Here is a 20,122-nt window from a genome sequence, read left to right on the forward strand (position 1 = left end):
TACTCAACTCAATGAGATTGCCTTTGCAGTTAGGGAAGCAACTACTGAACTTATGTATGAAAGAAAAGAACTGTATTCCCTGCATAAAAATTATTTTGGAGACAGTTGATAAAAACCATACGTCCTTTTTACTGTTAAGTCATAAAGAGGTGTCAAAATTAAAAGCAAAAATTACAGGGTAAGACTTAGGAAAACTACTAGGGGTGTCAAGGGAAGTGAAAATGGGACTAGGCGCAGGGCAATATGAATTAATGAATGTGGGAAGGACAAGGATGGGGAGAACAGTAAGCATGTGCTGAAGATACTAAGGGAGAGGATCTGGTGAAAAATTTGATGTTAGACAAGCTCCTAGGTAAAGAAACAATGGGATAAGATTTCTCAACCCCACTATGTGCTTAAGAGTCATCCTGGCCATTGGTGCTGTCTCTGTTATCCTCTCCTTCCTCAGCCTCTTTTTCATCATCGTTGATCAACTCCAGCTGGTTGTCCCCCTGATCTTCATTATCATCATCATCCAGTGGGTCCCCCTCCACAGCAGAGTCTTCTGCACCCCTCTCAGACTCCATCTTCACATGAGTCTCATTGTTCTTCATGGAGCTACTGCTCTGCTCCTCTTCTGACTTAGCATTTTTCACCTCTACCTCTTGTTTGCTCTGTTCCTTTTCAATTTTTTCCAGGTTTTCCAGGAGAGAATCCACTTTCTCTTTTATCTGGGTCAACTCCTGCTTAATGGCCTGAAGGTCATCTCCTTTCAGCTTTCCAGACTTGGAAGATCCCCGCTTTCCACTCTTAGAATTGAAGCCACTTTTGCCCCTTCGTGAGGTGTTTCCTGATACGCGCTGACGTTTCGAGGGCACTACAGCCAGAGCAATGGGAGGAGGAGGAGGTACACGTGCTGGGAAACTGTACATCCCATCATAATAATGCCGTTGAAAGCCATAGTCCAAGTCAAAAGAGGAGCCGTACATCTCTGCTGCTGATCGTTTCACACCTGCGTTTCCTCGGTTCACTTTTGGCTCTGCAGCCAGGTTAATATCTACAACCTGGTCAGCAATCATTCTGCCATCCTCTCCTGCTACAGCAGCCCGGGCATTTTTCTCCTTATCATATTGAACGAAGGCAAAGCCCTTATGAACAGAGCAGCCTGCAATTTTGCCATACTTGGAAAAGATCGCCTCCACATCCGATTTCTTGACAAGAGTGTTGAGATTCCCAATGAACACACGGGAGTTCATGGAGTGAGGATCCGTCTTGTTGGTAACGTTGCTGGCCATTGTGTTGGATGATAAGGTTTCTCCAAAAGCCAAAAACAGGAGGCGAGAGGGAGAAGAGATTCGATTCTAAGTCTCCTACTGCCGGGTTCTACGTGGAGAAGCTGACTGCAGCTCGAGGCCAGAAATGCAGCCAAAACAGCTCAGTCTTCCTCTCTTCACAAAATGGCTCCCAACAAGAATTCTGAAATGACGTAAAGAAAAGCACAATCAACATTTTTGAAATAAAGACAAAACTGCATTTAGAAAAAAAAAGATCAAAGCTTGAAACCGTTCTTATGAAAAAAAGAAAAAAAGACAGGATATAGTTCTGTGCCGTCGTAGGCTGCACTGTCACCATTCTACATCGGCTGACTGTAGGTCAGATGGGAGTGTCCTTACAGAAATTAGTGACTTACCAGATCTGGACTCAGTTTGCAGGGTGTTCAGACCTCAGGAAGAACCAAGCAGGAACTCCAGGCTTGAAGACTTTGGGTCTCTCCAGTGGGTCTTTAGAAGCTTTTATTGACCTTTCTAATCACAACTCCCACCCACGCCCTTCCACGTATGCACTGCTAGCTTCCAATCAAAAAGCAATATCTGATTGCATTTCTGAAGTTCCACCCAGCTAATCCTGATTGGGTTTTTGGCTTTCCGCAGATTAATGGATTGAACCAAATATCCATTCATATCACATATCCATATTCATTTCATGAATCAAGAAATTGACAGCATTAGGGATAGAGTGGAAGTCAAGAATTGATTCATTTAAGGCCAGCTGAGTTGGCTCATGCCTGTAATCCCAGCACTTTGGGAGGCCAAGACAGGCGGATCACCTGAGGTCAGGAGTTCAAGACCAGCTTGGCCAATATGGTGAAACCCTGTCTCTACAAAAATACAAAATTAGCCGGGCATGATGGCGGCTGCCTGTAATCCAGATACTTGGGAGGCTGAGGTGGGAGAATTGCTTGAACCCAGGAGGCTGAGGTTGCAGTGAGCCGAGATTGCACACAGCCCTCCAGACTGGGTGACAGAGGGAGACTCTGTCAACAACAACAACAACAACAGCAACAACAAAAAAGAATGCCTTCATTCACGAACTCCACAAGAAGTGATGGAATTTTACTGATATGTCACCTTCATAGCCCTGAGTGTGAGGCAGGGAAGGGGTTGATCTGTTCCGGACATTAGACAGAAAAATAAAACCTGAGAGTAGTGTTGTTGGGAGATCTTTGGCCACATCAATATTTTAAAAATGCTTTATAGTTAAAATAGCTTTATAAAAACAGAGAAGTCATCCCTACAAAATAAGAATAAAAATCTCCATGTATGGAATGGTCTTGTGGGTTTTATATCACCTAAGGTAGCAGGTTATATGCTCATTCTGGTGGAAGAGAGGTGCTACTGAGGGTGTCAGTGGTCTCAGGGCTTAGGTTAAGGCTTCTCTGAAAGAAATTGAAACCATACATATAAACTTTATGAATTTAATCAGTGAAGAAGGGAGGGGGAGAAACAAAAATAAAGCAAGCTTGCAGCTCATTCAGCATTCATCATGAGGTCAGCTTGAACTGCTTCCTCATGGTTGCTGGCAGCCTACTGTCTGAAAATCATGTAGATCTTAAATTACAGTTCCCCTTAACTGCCCTGCAGACAACAATTTAAGCATTGTGAAGCATTAACTTTTTCATTTGACATATTCTTTCAGGTTCTGCATGTCAGTGAAACTACTGATGCCAGGTGATCTGAAGGGCCCTGCAAGGCACCAACTCACCAAAGAATGCAGTTTCAACATCCTGATGACTTCATACCTCTTACTGCTACACCAACTTTCCAGCCGCTTGCTATCTGGGATCCACTGGAAACCCTCAGTACTCCTTGGGGAGATGAATTTGAGGATCTCCTCCCAGCTTATCATTCAGCCACCCTGTGATCATTAAACTCTGCTGCAAAGCCTGCTGTCTCAGAATATTGGTCAGCTACTGTGCAGCAGGCATAGGAACCTGATGGTCCTGTAATAAAATCATGCCAAAATTACAAATCTTATCATGAATGTAGCATCCTCAATTGCTACCCAACTGTGATGAAAGCAGGTTGTAGGATTAGCTATGATCCTTCCCTTTCATCTAAATGACTCCATAGCCAGCAATTGCTTTGGTTAGTGCGAGTGGCTACATTTTGAACAGAAGATCTTAGAAAGTGTTTGGTTTGAGTGGTGGAACTACCTAGCAACATAGAATATAGGTTTGATAATTTTGTGTTAATACAAAACCAAGTCTCAGTCAATGGAAGAAGATCAAATGGAGTCTTGTTCCATTGTCTTGGAAAAGCTGTCTACCAGGTGATGATGTCTGCTTCTAGGGAAGGCTTTTCCTCGGATATCTTTAAGTTTAAGTCATCTGGTACGGTCCCGTCCATTGCCGCTCATGCGCAGATTTCCCTTGGCGTCATTTCTAAAGGATGCAATCTCCAAACGCTAGGGCATCAAGGTCTAAGCATCACTGAAAGCCTCCTTCACCTACTGGAAATAGTCTTTCAAATACTGCATCAAGGTCTTGCAGTATTGAGTCACATTGTTACTGAATGATGGGCTCACTGTCCTAAGTGCATAGAAGCCAATACTATGACACTATCTTTTGAGAAAAGAAAAAAGATTCAGCTGGATGTGGTGGCTCACATCTATAATCCCAGCCCTTTAGGAGGCTGAGGCAGGCAGATCACGAGGTCAGGGGTTCGAGACCAACCTGGCCAACATGGTGAATTCCTGTTTCTGCTAAAAATACAAAAATTAGCTGGGTGTGATGGGGTGCGCCCATAATTCCAGCTACTCAGGGGGCTGAGGCAGGAGGATCTCTTGAACCTGGGAGGTGGATTTTGCAGTGAGCTGACATAGCACCACTGTACTCCAGCCTGAGCAACAGAGGCTCAGTCTCAAAAGAATATTAATAATAATAATCCAGTTTTCTTTGTTAGTTTAGCTAATTTTAGTTTCAAGATACCATTTGTTCTTGAATACCTTTGCAGAATACCAAGGATACTGAAATTAATGGTAGTGCCATTGAATCTGTAAAATTTTACCTGTGTGATCACCTGCCTAGTAAACTGAGGTTTCCTACCATTGGAGATTTCTCCAGGGATGCCCCAGAAAGGAAACACATTTTATAATCATTTATTTGCTATGACTGTGGCATCAGCCTTTCTAAGCTACAACCCATCCTGAAGACAGACAGACAATCACAAGAATTGTAGCCTTTTTACCTGGCTCACTGTTATGATTGGTCCATGACATTCCTCTTTCTTACAGCTAGATGTGTGTATGTCCATCTATTCATATCGATATCTATATCTATTTCCTTTTATTACCATGATTCATTTCCACTCCCCTTTCCATAGATAGCCACTCTACTCTTTGACCAACCTTGAATTTGGATGTGATCTTATAGGATATAAGTATATGGAAAGTATATAGAATATATACTGGCATTTCATATGTGTATTTATTTTAATCCACATGTATGCTATAGTGTATGGTGCTACAGAAGACGGCCTGACAATTGTCCAGTCCTGGACACTGGAGAGTGAATGAGCATGCTGCTATAGTTAATTTTCTTTCTTTTCTTTTTTTTTTCGGAGATGCAGCCTCACTCTGTTGCCAGGCTGCTGGAATGGAATGACATGATCTCGATTCACTGCAACCTCCACCTCCTGGGTTTGAGTGATTCTCTTGCCTCAGCCTCCACTCTACCTGGGATTACAGGCGCCCGCCACCATGCCTGGCTATTTTTTGTATTTTTATTACGATGGGGTTTCACCATATTGGCCAGGCTGGTCTCGAACTCTTGACCTCAGGTGATCCACCCACCTCAGCCTCCCAAAGTGCTGGTACTACGGGCATGAGCCATCTTGTCCGTCCTTGTTGTAATTAAGATTTTCAGAACAACAGGGTGAATGAAGGCTTATAATCAACTTAACTATAGACCTTGGTCTCTTACCAAATTTTTAACTAATATATCTTTCAAATATAATAAGAATAAAAGTATTGCTTGCCCTATGTCAAATCCAGCTTGAAGTACTTAAATAGATTAACTCATAGCACTCTGTGAAGTCAATCTTGTGATTATTCCTTTTTATGGGTGAGTTAGCTGGGGCACAGAGGTTAAGTAAGTTGGATAAGATCATACAGCCATTGGCCACTGAGCCAGATTTGAACCTAAATTAATCAATCTGGATCTGGAATCTTTCCTACTGACCAAAATACCTATGTGCCTCTAAATCCTAAGCTGCTGAGGGTCTTACCTTGTTTCATATCTCAGTAGGAAGGGAGCTAATGTTTATCCATTACATCTTATGTTTAATGCAAATTTTTAATATATAACATTTCATTTTCCAAAATATGTTATTATACATTTACTTTGATTTTTCTGCATTTTTTAGGAACCTTGCTTTTCCTCCTTTAATTTGTTAGTGTGGTGAATTATGCACAGATTTTTCTGAGATTGTCTGGCATTCCTGGAATGGCCATTATATATTACTTTCTTTTCCTTTTTTTTTTTTTAAGACGCAGTTTCACTCTTGCTGCCCAGGCTGGAGTGCAATGGCATGATCTCGGCTGACTGCAACATCTGTCTCCTGGGTTCAAGGGATTCTCCTGCCTCAGCCTCCTGAGTAGCTTGGATTACAGGCACCCACCACCACACCTGGCTAATTTTGTATTTTTAGTAGAGATGGGTTTTCTCCATTTTGGTCAGGCTGGTCTCAAACTCCCGACTTCAGGTGATCCACCCACCTTGGCCTCCCAAAGTGCTGGGATTACAGGCGAGATTCAGAATGCCTGGCCTATATAATACTTTTTAATGCACTGTTGCATTTATTAGCTGACATTTTATTAAGAACTTTTGCTGTCTTGCTCCAGATCATAGAAAAAAAGGCTTTCAATTTCTCCATTCAGTATGATGTTGGCTGTGGGTGTGTGAAAAATACTCTTTATTATTCTGAGGTTTTTGTAGAGAGTTTTATCATAAAGAGATGTTGGCCAGTTGCAGTGGCTCACTGGTGAAACAGTGAAACGCCTTCTCTACAAAACATACAAAAAGAAAATTAGCTAGGCATGGTGGTGTGTGCCTCTAGTCCCAGCTACTCAGGAGGCTGAGGCAGGAGAATCACTTGGACCTGGGAGGTGGAGGTTGCAGTGAGCTGAGATTGCACCACTGCACTCCAGCCTAGGTGAATGAGTGAGGCTCTATCTCTCTCTCTCACACACACACACACACACACACACACACACACACACACACGTCCTTTCAGGACAAAATCTTGTTCACTCGTGGTGTATATTTAATGTGCTTCCACTAGAAGTGAGAAATTCTCATAGTTTACATAACATTTTAAAATTATGAATCACTCCAAAGGCATATCTACTATTTGTAAAAGTACTAACTACTTTGTCTTTGACTGTATGACAAGCTCTAGTAGGGGTGTATCTTACTGTAAATTGTTCTGATATAAACTCTAAAATAAACGCAACAGAATTAACCAACTTTTAAAACAGGAAAAATAGGCTGGGAGCGGTGGCTCATGTCTGTAATCCAGCACTCTGGGAGGCCAAGTCAGGCAGATCACAAAGTCAGAAGATGGAGACCATCTTGGCCAACATAGTGAAACCCCATCTCTACTAAAAAATATGAAAATTAGCCAGGCATGGTGGCACAGGCCTGTAATCCCAGCTACTTAGGAGGCTGAGACAGGAGAATCATTTCAACTACGGAGTCGGAGTTTAGAGTGAGCTGAGATCTCGCCACTGCACTCCAACCGGGGCAGCAGAGTGAGACTCCGTCTCAAAAAAAAAAAAGAAGGCCGGTCGCGGTTGTGGCTCACGCCTGTAATCCCAGCACTTTCTGAGGCCAAGGCAGGCAGATCACGAGGTCAAAAGATTGAGACCATCCTAGCCAACATGGTGAAACCCCATCACTACTAAAAAATACAAAAATTAGCTGGGCATGGTGGTGTCCGCCCGTAGTCCTAGCTACTCAAGAGGCTGAGACAGCAGAATCGCTTGAACCCAGGAGGAGGAGGTTGCAGTGAGCCAAGATCGCGCCACTGCACTCCAAGCTGGTGACAGAGAGAGGCTCCATCTCAAAACAAACAAACAAAAACAAAACAACAACAAAAAACCCCAAAAAAGCTGGAAAAATAAATTCTGAAAGAATTTCCATCTCTATGAGTTCATCTTCAGAAGTGATAGCATTTCCTGCTTGGCATTTTTCTCCTACATTTTTGGCATAAAATCTATCAACAAAAAGTATAAACCCAGGTTTGTGTAATAGAATGTTACACAATATTCATACTTTCCTCAGGCTTTTTCCACCGTGCTGTAGTCATTCACTTTTAGGCTTTCCCAGGTCCTAATACATTTGTGTCAACTGATATAAACCAGGTAACCCACAGTCACAGCCTCCTGCGAGGATTCTAATTTACTCAGTAGATCGGTGCAGTGACTCACATCTGTAATCCCAGCACTTTGAGAGGCTGAGGTGGGAGGATCACTTGAGGCCAGAAGTTCAAAACCCACCTGGGGAACATTGCAAAACTCTGTCTCTGAACAAATAAAAATAAAAATCCAACAGAAAATAATGAATACTACAGAGAATATGGAGCAATGAGAACCCTGGTACAACATTGGTAGTTATGTAAATTAGTACAGCTACTATGGAAAACAGTATGGAGTTTCCTCCAAAAAATAAGAATAGGATTAGCATATGAACCATAAATCCCACTGCTGGATATATATCCAAAATTAAATAAATACATCCAGGAGATATCTACACTACCATGTTGGTCAGGCTGGTCTCGAACTCGTGACCTCAAGTAATCCACCTGCCTCAGACGCCCAAAATTCTGGGATTACAGGCATACACCACTGCACCCAGCCTGCACTCCCCTATTTATTGCAGCACTATCCACAATAGCCAAAATGTGGAATCAAACAAAGTGTCCATCAACAGATGAATGGATCAAGAAAATGTGGTAAATACACACAATAGAATATCATTCAGCCATAAACATGAATGAAATCCTGTCATCTGCAACAACATGGATGGAACTGGAGGGCATTATGTTAAGTGAAGTAAGCCAGCTATAGAAGACAAACATGGCATCTTCTCACTCATAATTGGGAATTAAAAACACGAAACTTAAAAATAGTAAAATGACTGTTATCAGAAGCTAGGAAGGGTACTGGGAAACAGATAATAAGAAGGGGATGGTTAATGGGAATAAAAACACAGATAGGAATAAGATCCAGGGTTCAGTAGCACAATAGGGCAAATCATGTTGACAATAGTTCATAGTAAATTTCTACATAATTAAAACAATGGAATTGGAATGTTGCTAACACAAAGAAATGATAAATTCTTGAGATGGTGGCTATCCCTGTTACCATGATTTGAACATTACACATCTTATGCTTATATCAGAATTTCAGGCCAGGTGCAGTGGCTCATGTCTACAATCTGAGCACTTTGGGAGGCTGAGGCAGATGGTTTGCCTGAAGTCAGGAGTTCAAGACCAGCCTGGTCAACATGGTGAAACCCCCCTTTCTATAAAAAATACAAAAATTAGCCAGGCATGGTGGCGGGTCCCTGTAGTTCCAGCTACTCAGGAGGCTGAGGCAGGAGAATTGCTTGAACCCAGGAGGCAGATTTCTAGAGAATTCTGATGTATAAATGTCTAAAACAGGTTGATCAATCATGGAAGACACCAGAAAGTTTCCATTCAGGTTCCATTTATTTTTGACATTTTTAAATAACCATCCTTGTGATGGTAACTCCTGCATCACTCTAGAACTTCAGGTTCTATTTCTAAGTCTAGGACACAGGTCCCTGAAGGCCTCATTGATGCCAAGTCAGCATTTTTACCCAGTCCTGCCCCTGGCTGAGTCACCTTTGTTTTTCCACTCACAGTGAGCACGTGCCTCAAATACGCGGCTGTGTGCTTCCTTGAAGAAGCGGCTGACCGGGCCCTGCTGCTCACACCTGTAAACCTGGCACTGTGGAAGGCCAAGGTGGTCAGATCACTTGAGGTCAGGAGTTTGAGGTCAGCCTTCGCCAACATCGTGAAGCCCTGTCTCTACTAAAAATACAAAAATTAGCCGGGCGTGGGGACATACACCCACAACACCAGCTACTTGGGAGGCTGAGGCAGGAGAATCACTTGAACCCAGGAGGTGGTGCTTGCAGTGAGCTGAGATTGTGCCACTGCACTTCATCCTGAGGGACACAGTGAGACTCTGTCCCAAAAAATAAAATAAAATAAAAATAAAACAAAATAAAATAAAAAATATAAAAAATAAAATAAAAATTTAAAAAATGCACCCATGTACAATATTTTAGTTCCCAAGTGTCCAGAAGAAAGCTTATCCATCCCACGAACCAGGCCTTCCCTAGGAGCAAAGATGGAAGTCTACTTTCTCAGATGGCCATGAGCCACACGTAGGGCAAGGGACGGGACCAAAGAAGATCCTCTTGGGCTGCCTGAATTCCCTGAGTGTACGCATCAGCTCAGCCCGAATTGGGGTGAGGATCTCCCAATTGACATGACCCTTGTAGTCAAGACTCTCCAGAGGGGCAGGATACAACTCCAGGCCTAACTTGCTCAGCCCACCTGTGTGACGCAGCAGGTCTTTCAGAGCATTCATGGAGGTCTCATTTCCATGAAAGTTGAAGGTGGTGAGCTGGGAACAGTGGCTCAGGGCAGGCAGGAGGACCCTGAGTTGGGGGTCCTGGATCCGACAGTCCTTTAAGACGAGGGTCTTGAGAGTAACAGCAACTTTCTCCAGCAGAACGCCAAGGGGCTCAAGATTGGTGGTCCACATTAGGATATGAATCAGACGCAGCTCCTTTAGCTGACTGAGGCTTGGGTACTGAGACAGACACTCCATGTCCCGATCAGTTAGGTAAGCATCACTGAATATAAAGGCCCCCAAGGGGTTCTTGAGGTACCTGGGGAGAGCAAGAAGTTAGTTATGGGCAATGGTGCCAGTTAGAGGAGGGGGGTGGGAAATCATCTCAACGGTAAACTTGAAGTGGGCATTGATTAATTCTGCACCTTACTACCACACAGGTGTTATAGTAACTGCAACGGGGAAGCCTGTTTCACCCAAACACAAGTTTGTTCCCATCATCAGATGATGGTCTGCGTGCAAGGTGCTGCCTGATGAAGACACAGATCATTCAGGGGCCACTCCATTTTAGGCTCAGTCCTTTCACCCTTGCCTGTGTGATTGGTACCACTCTCACACCTACTCCCTCACCCTCCATCCCAGAAGCATGCACTTCTGATATCAATTATCTTTCCTGGAGTTCAAAACAACATTTTACAGACAGGGAATTAGAGCAGTTTGCTAAGCTGCTGAAGACAGAGCTGCTACTGTGAAATGCACAGGTTTGATGTACTTTCTTTTTTTTTTTTTTTGAGACAGTCTCACATTGTAACCTAGGCTGGAGTGTAGTGGCACCAACCCAGCTTACTGCAGCCTCCACTTCCCTTGCCTCAGTCTCCCAAGCAGCTGGGATTACAGATGCCTGTCTGCATGCCCGGTGACATTTTTTTTTTGTATTTTTAGTAGAGACGGGGATTCACTGTGTTGGCCAGACTGGTCTCAAATTCCTGACCTCATGATCTCCCTGCCTTGGCCTCCCGAAGTGCTGGGATTACAGGCATGAGACACCACAACCGGCCACACCTTCCCTTCTTTCATACCATCCTCTGTATGAAGAATGTGTTTTCATCATATTAACTTTATACACTGTTCCTCACAAGGAGTTCACAAATGCACCCTCACTAGATCTGAACCCTCAACTAACCAGCTCCCTACACACCTCTCTCTGTGGCATCTACCCCAGGCCATCCCTCTGCCCTTATTTGACTGGTCTTGTGATACCCACTTCAGGATATAGAGCACTGAAGAGCATAATGAGTTGACATTCTAGCGTCCCATTCCCTGTGACATCACCGGTGGCTGGCACACAGTAGATGCCCATTAACATTTACTGTGAAAAAGAACATAAGTCTGTGGTATGGTCTGCAGAGAAAGCTCACCATCAATTCTTACCTGAGCAGGTGCTCCAGGTGCTCTTTGATATTACTGATCTTTTTTATATAAAGCATCTGGGGGTAGTACAGGCAGAGGAATGGAGAGTCCAAGTCAGGAATGCACGGCCACTGGATGCTCACGTATAACTCACGCTCATAACCGAAGGCTAAAAAGAGTTCACGAAGATTGCTCATCTGGCTCAGGTAAGGGGCAAACTTTCCTGTTTTATTCAGAGAGGACTCTTTCCAGACTTCCAACTCCTGGATACTGTCTGGGTATATCCTTTCCAATAAATTGCAGAAACTTGAAGTGGACATTGAGTAATTCTGCACCTTATTACAGCACAGGTGCACTAGGCCTCTTCTGTAGTGGATCCACCCACAAAGGTAGCTCAGGCATTCATCCAGTGTACTTTCCTTTAGGCAGAGGTCTATGAACACCTTCAAGGGCTGGCGCTCTCCCATCCTTGGACAGTCCTCCACTGTCTGCCTCTTACTCATGGCCTCTGGGGAGCAGGAGAGGACCCTGGCTCCAGACCATATGGTCCAGAAATTCTCATCAACATCCCGCAAATCCAGCACTTGAAGTTTCCACCTCCTGTGAGTAACATAGGGGAAAAGCTCAGAATGTAGGCAAGGACCCACCCCTGACCTGAGCTTTCACTCCACATCCAGGACATCAGTCAGCTGCTCCTGTCCTCAGTGCTCCTCCTTCTGTCTCTTCTCCATCCTGTTCCCCCTTGGATTCTGCCTTGTACCCACTTCTAATACCTTTACTTTCTGCTGGGAGGAAGCAGGCTCCTGTTTCCTCAGTGGACCCTGTATGGTGAGCAGACCTTTCCCAGAGGATCTGGGCAAAGGCCAAGGCCTCTCATGGGCACTGTCAGAAGGCTCTGAGCCACCCTAGCTCCCCAACCCCACCACTCCTCCTGAGCCAGCTGTCCCTTCCCTGGATGCCTGGACCCTTCCCCGCAAGCCACCTGAGTCACCTCACCTGGGGCGAACCTTCTGGGCCACCAGTGTATCAAGTCCCCTCAGGACAGCTTGCAAGGTCTCCAGATGAGGTGTCTTCATCAGGGATCCCAGAGGGAGGCAGAGGAAGGGCCAGGCCTGCACCATCAGCTTCAGGGCCTCAAAACGTCTCATGCTGAAGGCCTCCATGAACATCAGAGGGAAGACCTCCCTGGGCAGCTCATCCAGGGTGAAGATGGTCAAGAACTGGTTCCTCAGCAGGCTCTGCCCTGCCAGCTCCAGCAGTCTGGATGGGGACTGGAGGCTCATTCTGACAAATCTCCGAGGAAAAACTCTAGAGGACAATCAAGTGAAAAGGCAAGTTTCTCGGGCCAATCCCCTGCAATCCCCGCTTCTCCTAGGGCCAAAGTCATTTCTCTAGCATGTGTGAAAGAGCCCTCAGTTTACTCCAATTCCATTCTGCAATAAGTGGCCACAGAGGCATAGTTCTGCCCTTCTGGTACCAAGAAGAGTGTGTCCCAACCTCTAAAGAGCAGGCAAGATCCCTCCTAGTCCATGAATTATTAGCCACTGTTGCAATAAACTCATAGCACTGGCAAATGTTACCGAGGATCTCTGAAGCTCGGATCTCATGCCCAGCTAATCTTTTATTTTTTGACTTTTTGTAAAGACAGTGGGTTTCACTATGTTGTCCAGGCTGGTCTTGAACTCCTAGACTCAAACAATCCACCCACTTTGGCCTCCCAAACTACTGGGATTACAGGCGTAATCCTCTTCCCGGCCTCATTATTGAAAATTTCAGCAAGAAGCTTTGAAAGCTATGTGACAGTGTTATGCATCATTCGCAAGACACAGATGTTTCCAGTACACACCTCTTACACATGTTCAAAATGAACCACTTTGGCTGTGCACAGTGACTCACACCTGTAATCCCAGCACTTTGGGAGGCAGAGGCATTGGATCATCTGAGTTCAGGAGTTTGAGACCATCCTGGCCAACATGGTAAAACACTACCTCTACTAAAATTACAAAAATTAGCCAGGTGCAGTGGTCTGCGCCTATAGTCCAAGCTACTAGGGAGGCTGAGGCAGGAGGATCGCTTGAACCCAGGAGGCACAGGTTGCAGTTAGCTGAGATTATACCACTACAATCCAGCCTGGGAAATTGGCTAGATTCAAAAAAGAGAGAGAGAGGGAGAACTACATTGGATTAGACTTCTTAAGCTCCATCCAGTTAATCATGGTTGGATTTTTGTCTTTCTTCCAGATTAACTATCAAATTAGTTATTCATCCATGAAAGTGAAATATTTAGGGATATGGTGAAAGTCCAGGACTCATTCACTGATTTACTCCACAAACATGGAATTTTACTAATATGTGTCCTTTGTAGTTCTGAGTGTGAGATAGGGAAGAGTTGAATCTCTTCCTGACATTAGACAGAAAGAAAAAAACGTGAAAGTATCTTTGTTGAGAGATCCTTGGCCACATCAAATTTATCAAAATATTTCAGAGTTAAAACAGTTTTACAAAGATAGACATGACAGTCCCTAAGAAAACACAGTAGAAATCTTCATGAATCCAATGATCACCTGGGTGGTATAATTTAATTTTTTTCGTGTCGGGGGAGCTGAGTCTCACTTCATCACCCAGGCTGGAGTGCAGTGGTGCCATCTCGGCTCACTGTAACCTCTGCCTCCCAGGTTCAAGTGATCCTTATGCTTCAGCCTTCCATGTAGCTGGGATTACAGGCATGCACCTCCACACCCATGTCTCCGTTTGGGTGGAAGAGTTACAATGAGGATGTGATTGGTTTAAAATTAAGGTCAAAGATCCTCTTTGGTTAAGATTTTTTTTCTTTAATAGGGTCTCACAATGTTGCCCAGGCTGGAGTACAGCAGTGGTGTGAGCATGGCTCACTGCAGCCAAAATCTTCTGGGCTCAATTGTTTCTCCCATGTCAGCAACCCATACAATTGGGAAGACAGATGCATGCTACCATGCCCGGCTAATTAAAAAATATGTATATTTTGTAGAGGCCAAGCACCAGTGGCTCATGGCTGTAATCCCAGCACTTTGGGAGGCCAAGGCAGGTGGATCACTTGAGGTCAGGAGTTTGAGACCAACCTGGCCAGCATGGTGAAACCCCACCTCTACTAAAAATACAAAATTTAGCCAGGCAAGTTGGCAGTTGGATGTAATACCAGATACTCAGGAGGCTGAGGCATGAGAATTGCTTGAGCCGGGGAGGCAGAGGTTGCAATGATTTGAGATCATGCCACTGCACTCCAGCCTTGGAAACAGAGCAAGACTCCATCCCCCGTTCAATAAAGAATATTTTATAGAGATGGGTTTTTGCTGTGTTGTCCAGGTTGGTCTCAAACCCCTGGGCTGAAATGATCCTCCCGCCTTGGTCTCCCAAAGTGTTGGGGTTAAAGGCATGAGTCACTGCTCCCTTCAAGAATTTTGAAATGACATAAACCAAAGCACAGTCCAATTTTTTGAAATAAAGACAAAGCTGCATTTAGAGGAAAAAATGCAAAGCTTCAAATTGTTCATATGAGAAAAAAAACAAAACAGGATATAACTCTATGCCATCTTAGGCTGCACTGTCACCATCCCAGACCAGCTGACTGTAGGTCAGATGGGAGTGTCCTTACAGAGAGATTAGTGACTTACCAGATCTGGACTCAGTTTGCAGGGTGCTCAGACCTCAGGAAGAACCAAGCAGGAACTCCAGACTTGAAGACTTTGTGTCTCTACTGTGGGTCTTTAGAAGCTTTTATTGACCTTTCTAATCACAACTCCCACCCACACCCCTCCACGTATCCACTGCTAGCTTCCAATCAACAAGTGATATCTGATTGCATTTCTGAAGCTCCACCCAGTTAATCCTGATTGGGTTTTTGGCTCTCCCCAGATTAATGGATTGAATCAGATATCCATTCATATCAGATATCCATATGAAGTTCATGAATCAAGAAATTGACAGTGTTAGGGATAGGGTGGGAATCAAGAATGCATTCATTCAAGACCGTGCAAGGTGGCTCACTCCCGTAATCCCAGCACTTTGGGAGGACAAGTTGGGTGCGTCACCTGAGTTCAGACATTCAAGACGAGCCAGGCCAACAAGGTGAAACCCCGTCTCTACAAAAATACAAAAATTAGCCAGGGACGATGGCGCATGCCTGTAATCCAGCTACTCAGGAGGCTGAGGTGGGAGAATCGCTTGAACCCAAGAGGCAATGGTTGCAGTGAACCAAGATTGCACCATTGCACTCCACTCTGGGTGACAGAGGAAGACTTTGTCAGAAAAAAAAAAATTCATTCATTCATGAACTTCACAAACACTGATGGAATTTCACTAATATGTGACCTGCATAGTCCTGAGTTTGAGGCAGGGAAGGGTCTAATCTTTCCCAGATATTAGACAGAAAACTAAAATCTGAAAGTAGTATTGTTGGGAGATCTTTGGCCACATCAAAATCACAAAAATGTTTTATAGTTAAAATAGCTTTATAAAAACAGAGGAGTCGTCCCTACAAAATCAGAATAAAAATCTCCATGTATTGAATGGTCTTGTGGGTTTTATATCACCTAAGGTAGCAATTTTTTCACTCCTGCTGGTGGAAGAGAGGTGCCACTGAGGGCTTGAGTGGTCTCAGGGCTTACGTTAAGGCTACTCTGGAAGAAATTGCAACCATACTTATAAACTTTATAAATTTAATCAGTGAAGAAGGGAGGGGGAGAAACAAACATAAACCAAGCTTGCAGCGCATTCATCATTCATCATAAGGTCAGCTTGCTCTCTGACCTGCTTCCTCATGGTTGCTGGCAGCCTACTGTCCCAAAATCATGTAGACCTTAGATTACAGTTCCCCTTAACTGCCCTGCAGACAACAATTTAGGCCTTGTAAAACATTAACTTTTCATTTGACATATTCTTTCAGGTTCTGCATGTCAGTGAAGCTACTGATGGCAGGTGATCTGAAGGGCCCTGCAAGGCACCAACTCACCAAGGAATGCAGTTTTGACATCCTGATGACTTCATACCTCTTACTGCCACCAAACTGCACCAACTTTCCAGCCCCTTGCTATCCATGATCCTCTGAAAACTCTCAGTACTTCTTGGGGAGATGAATTTGAGGGTCTCCTCCCAGCTTTTCATTTTGCCACCCTGTGATCGTTAAACTCTCTGCTGCAAACCCTGCCGTCTAAGAATGTTAGTATGCTACTGTGCTGCAGGCATAGGAACCTGATGGTCCTGTAAAAAAGTCATGTCAAAATTACAAAGGGAAGTGAAGGTGGAGGCTGGTCAGGGTTGAGCTGTGTGTTTTAATGGGATCCGGGGAGTGAACCAAGACTTGGTAAACATGTTGGGGGTTATTGAGGGTGTGGAGGAGGAATCTTTCCAACATTGCACTGAGGCCCCCTTGGTGTTGATACTTGTGACCAAGAATGAGTCTTCCAAAACAGTGTATGTAATTCTCCTGATTTTTCCTTTCAAAACCTTTGTCTTCCTTTACCTCCCTGAATAATCTCACATCTATTCCCATTGCTTTGCTCATTTCATAATAAAAATCCTTTTTTTTAAAAGAATCTCTTTCTCTGTGAAGTAGACCATATATTTTATTGCCACACAAGATGAGTAGCCTGGTATTATGGAGAGAAAGTGTCAAAAGGGTCCCATTCCCCACCAGCTGGGGGTGATATAAAGGTCCTGGTTATTATTTGTCATATGTGCACCTGCATATTGCCAGTGAAAACTTACAGGTCACATTTTTCAGGAGTCCAAATTAACCACCTGTGGAAGGTCTTATGATTGGCTTACATTCTGTCCCTGAGTAAAGAATCTGATCTTGAGTTCATGAGTGCCTCAAACTCTACATGTATTGATGAAGCTTCACCCACTGACAGTGAGAAGGACACTGATTTGATTCTGATCATGAAGTTTCACTGGTTGTCTTGCAAGGAAAATGTTTAACTTGTTATGTTGTCAGCTAAAGTCAATGATTGTAACCTCTGTATTGTACCTTCCAATGGAGAAAACAAAAACAAAACAAAAACTCAACTCTATTTGAACCTTGCCAGGTCAGTAAAACAAAAGAAAATTAAAAAAAAAAAACTGATAGGAGGAGTCTCATTCCCTTCTTTTAACTTTTCTCACAAAAGCCTTCCAACTTGTAACAGACTTTGGAACACACCCACTTTGTTGGTCTGTGTCTTCCACATTGATTCTCACATTTAGCTTCCAATGAAGATTTATTTAATTATTTCTGCCTTAAGAGCCTTACCTTCCACTGACACCAGGTTGCATGGTGACAGTTTGAACTGGGGTGGGATGAAAAAATATTTTTATGAATTTTATTAAATAATCCTTGCATGTCATCTCCATTGAAGAATGAATAGGGTCTTCTCCAAATATGTGCTGAGTATGGATGCATCCAATAAATGAAACTATTGTTTATTTCATATAGTAGAGCTATAGATGCATTCTGTTTGCCTCGAGTTTCCAATGAACAAATGTCTAGTTTCAGTAAGTTCTCTGATTATATGGCAGAGGGTAACATGGTCATGTTCTGATTCTGTGTCTATGTCAATACTTTTAGCATTTCAGTCTTCATAATGTGTGTCAAATGAAAGAGTTTGATTCTAGGGGGAGTCTGGGACACTACCTAGATTAGACCCGGTTACACTAATGTTTCCTATGCATGGAGATAAGTTACAAGTAATGAAATTAACAAGAGTCATAGGCCACTCATTTCCATCTATAGCTTCTGCTCAGTGCCAAGTCATTTAATTATAAATATTAACCAACCACGTGTGAGAGCAGATTCTACTATTAGTTGTGATCCTTCCCATTCATCTAAATGACTCCATAACCAGTAATTGCTTTGGTTAGTGAGAGTGGCTAAATTTTGAATAGGAGACCTTAGAAATTGTTTGCTTTGACTGGTGAAAGTACGTAACAAAATAAAATGTAGGCTTGATCATTTTGTGTTAATACAAAACAAAACCAAGTCTCAGTCAATGGAAGGAGATCAAATGGAGTTTTGTCCCATTTTCTTAAAAAAGCTGTCTACCATGTGATGATGTCTGCTTGTAAGAAAGGCTTTGTTCCTTGGTTATCCTTAATTTTAAGTCACCTGGTATGGTCCCATCCAATGCTGCTCATGGGCAGATTTCCCTTGGTGTAATTTTAAAAGATGCAGTCCCTCTCCCTCTCCCTCTCCCCACGGTCTCCCTCTCTTTCCACGGTCTCCCTCTGATGCCGAGCTGAAGCTGGACTGTACTGCTGCCATCTCGTCTCACTGCAACTTCCCTGCCTGATTCTCCTGCCTCAGCCTGCCGAGTGCCTGCGATTGCAGGCGCGTGCCGCCACGCCTGACTGGTTTTCATACTTTTTTGGTGGAGACGGGGTTTCGCTGTGTTGGCCGGGCTGGTCTCCAGCTCCTAACCGCGAGTGATCTGGCAGCCTTGGCCTCCTGAGGTGCCAGGATTGCAGACGGAGTCTCGTTCACTCAGTGCTCAATGTTGCCCAGGCTGGAGTGCAGTGGCGTGATCTCGGCTACCTACAACCTCCACCTCCCAGCCGCCTGCCTTGGCCTCCCAAAGTGCCGAGATTGTAGCCTCAGCCCGGCCGCCACCCCGTCCGGGAAGTGAGGAGCGTCTCTGCCTGGCTGCCCATCGTCTGGGATGTGAGGAGCCCCTCTGCCCAGCCACCGTCCCGTCTAGGAAGTGAGGAGTGTCTCTGCTCAGCCGCCCATCGTCTGAGATGTGGGGTGCGCCTCTGCCCCACCGCCACCCCGTCTGGGAGGTGAGGATTGTCTCTGCCCAGCCGCCCCCATCTGGGAAGTGAGGAGCCCCTCCGCCTGGCAGCCGCCCTGTCTGAGAAGTGAGAAGCCCCTCCGCCCGGCAGCCACCCCGTCTGGGAATTGAGGAGCGTCTCCACCCGGCAGCCACCCCGTCCGGGAGGGAGGCGGGGGTTCAGCCCCTGCCCAGCCAGCCGCCCTGTCCGAGAGGGAGGTGGGGGGCACCTCTGCCCGGCCGCCCCTTCTGGGAAGTGAGGAGCCCCTCTGCCCGGCCACCACCCTGTCTGGGAGGTGTACCCAACAGCTCATTGAGAACGGGCCATGATGACGATGGCGGTTTTGTGGAATAGAAAAGGGGGAAAGGTGGGGAAAAGATAGAGAAATCAGATTGTTGCTGTGTCTGTGTAGAAAGAAGTAGACATAGGAGACTTCATTTTGTTGTGTACTGGGAGGGGTTCTTCTGCCTTGGGATGCTGTTGAACTGTGACCTTGCCCCCAGCCCTGTGCTCTCTGGGGCATGTGCGGTGTCCACTCAGGGTTAAATGGATTAAGGGCAGTGCAAGATGTGCTTTGTTAAACAGATGCTTGAAGGCAGCATGCTCGTTAAGAGTCATCACCACTCCCTAATCTCAAGTACCCAGGGACACAAACACTGCGGAAGGCTGCAGGGTCCTCTGCCTAGGAAAACCAGAGACCTTTGTTCACTTGTTTATCTGCTGACCTTCCCTCCACTATTGTCCTATGACCCTGCCAAATCCCCCTCTGTGAGAAACACCCAAGAATGATCAATTAAAAAAAAATAATAAAAAAATAAAAGATGAAGTCTCCAAATGGTAGGGCATGAAGGTCCAGCGATCATCAAAACCCTCCTTCACCAACTGGAAATAGGCTTTGAAAGGTCTTGCGGTACTGAGTCATATTGTTACTGAACGATGGGCTCACTCTCCTAAGCGCATAGAAAAGCAAAAAAGGCTGGGCATGGTGGCTGACACCTATATTTGCAGCA

The 20,122-nt window shown here is 44.6% G+C and overlaps 2 protein-coding genes across 2 annotated transcripts; both read right to left on the reverse strand.

Moving 5' to 3' along the window:
- Window positions 1–217: 217 nt before the first annotated feature.
- On the reverse strand, window positions 218–1,925 carry LOC117978587 (heterogeneous nuclear ribonucleoprotein C-like 1). The gene has a single exon (XM_034951331.3). It carries the CDS (start codon window positions 1,272–1,274, stop codon window positions 396–398), a length of 879 nt encoding a protein of 292 aa, XP_034807222.3. The 5' UTR covers window positions 1,275–1,925; the 3' UTR covers window positions 218–395.
- Window positions 1,926–9,075: 7,150 nt separating this feature from the next.
- On the reverse strand, window positions 9,076–12,617 carry LOC134728943 (PRAME family member 10). Its single transcript, XM_063596175.1, has 3 exons — window positions 12,331–12,617; window positions 11,356–11,934; window positions 9,076–10,243 (listed from the first exon to the last, which is right to left on the reverse strand). Exons 1-3 carry the CDS (start codon window positions 12,615–12,617, stop codon window positions 9,685–9,687), a joined length of 1,425 nt encoding a protein of 474 aa, XP_063452245.1. The 3' UTR covers window positions 9,076–9,684.
- Window positions 12,618–20,122: the final 7,505 nt, after the last annotated feature.

Source organism: Pan paniscus, chromosome 1 (assembly GCF_029289425.2).
Source record: "Pan paniscus chromosome 1, NHGRI_mPanPan1-v2.0_pri, whole genome shotgun sequence".
NCBI classification, from domain to species: domain Eukaryota; kingdom Metazoa; phylum Chordata; class Mammalia; order Primates; family Hominidae; genus Pan; species Pan paniscus.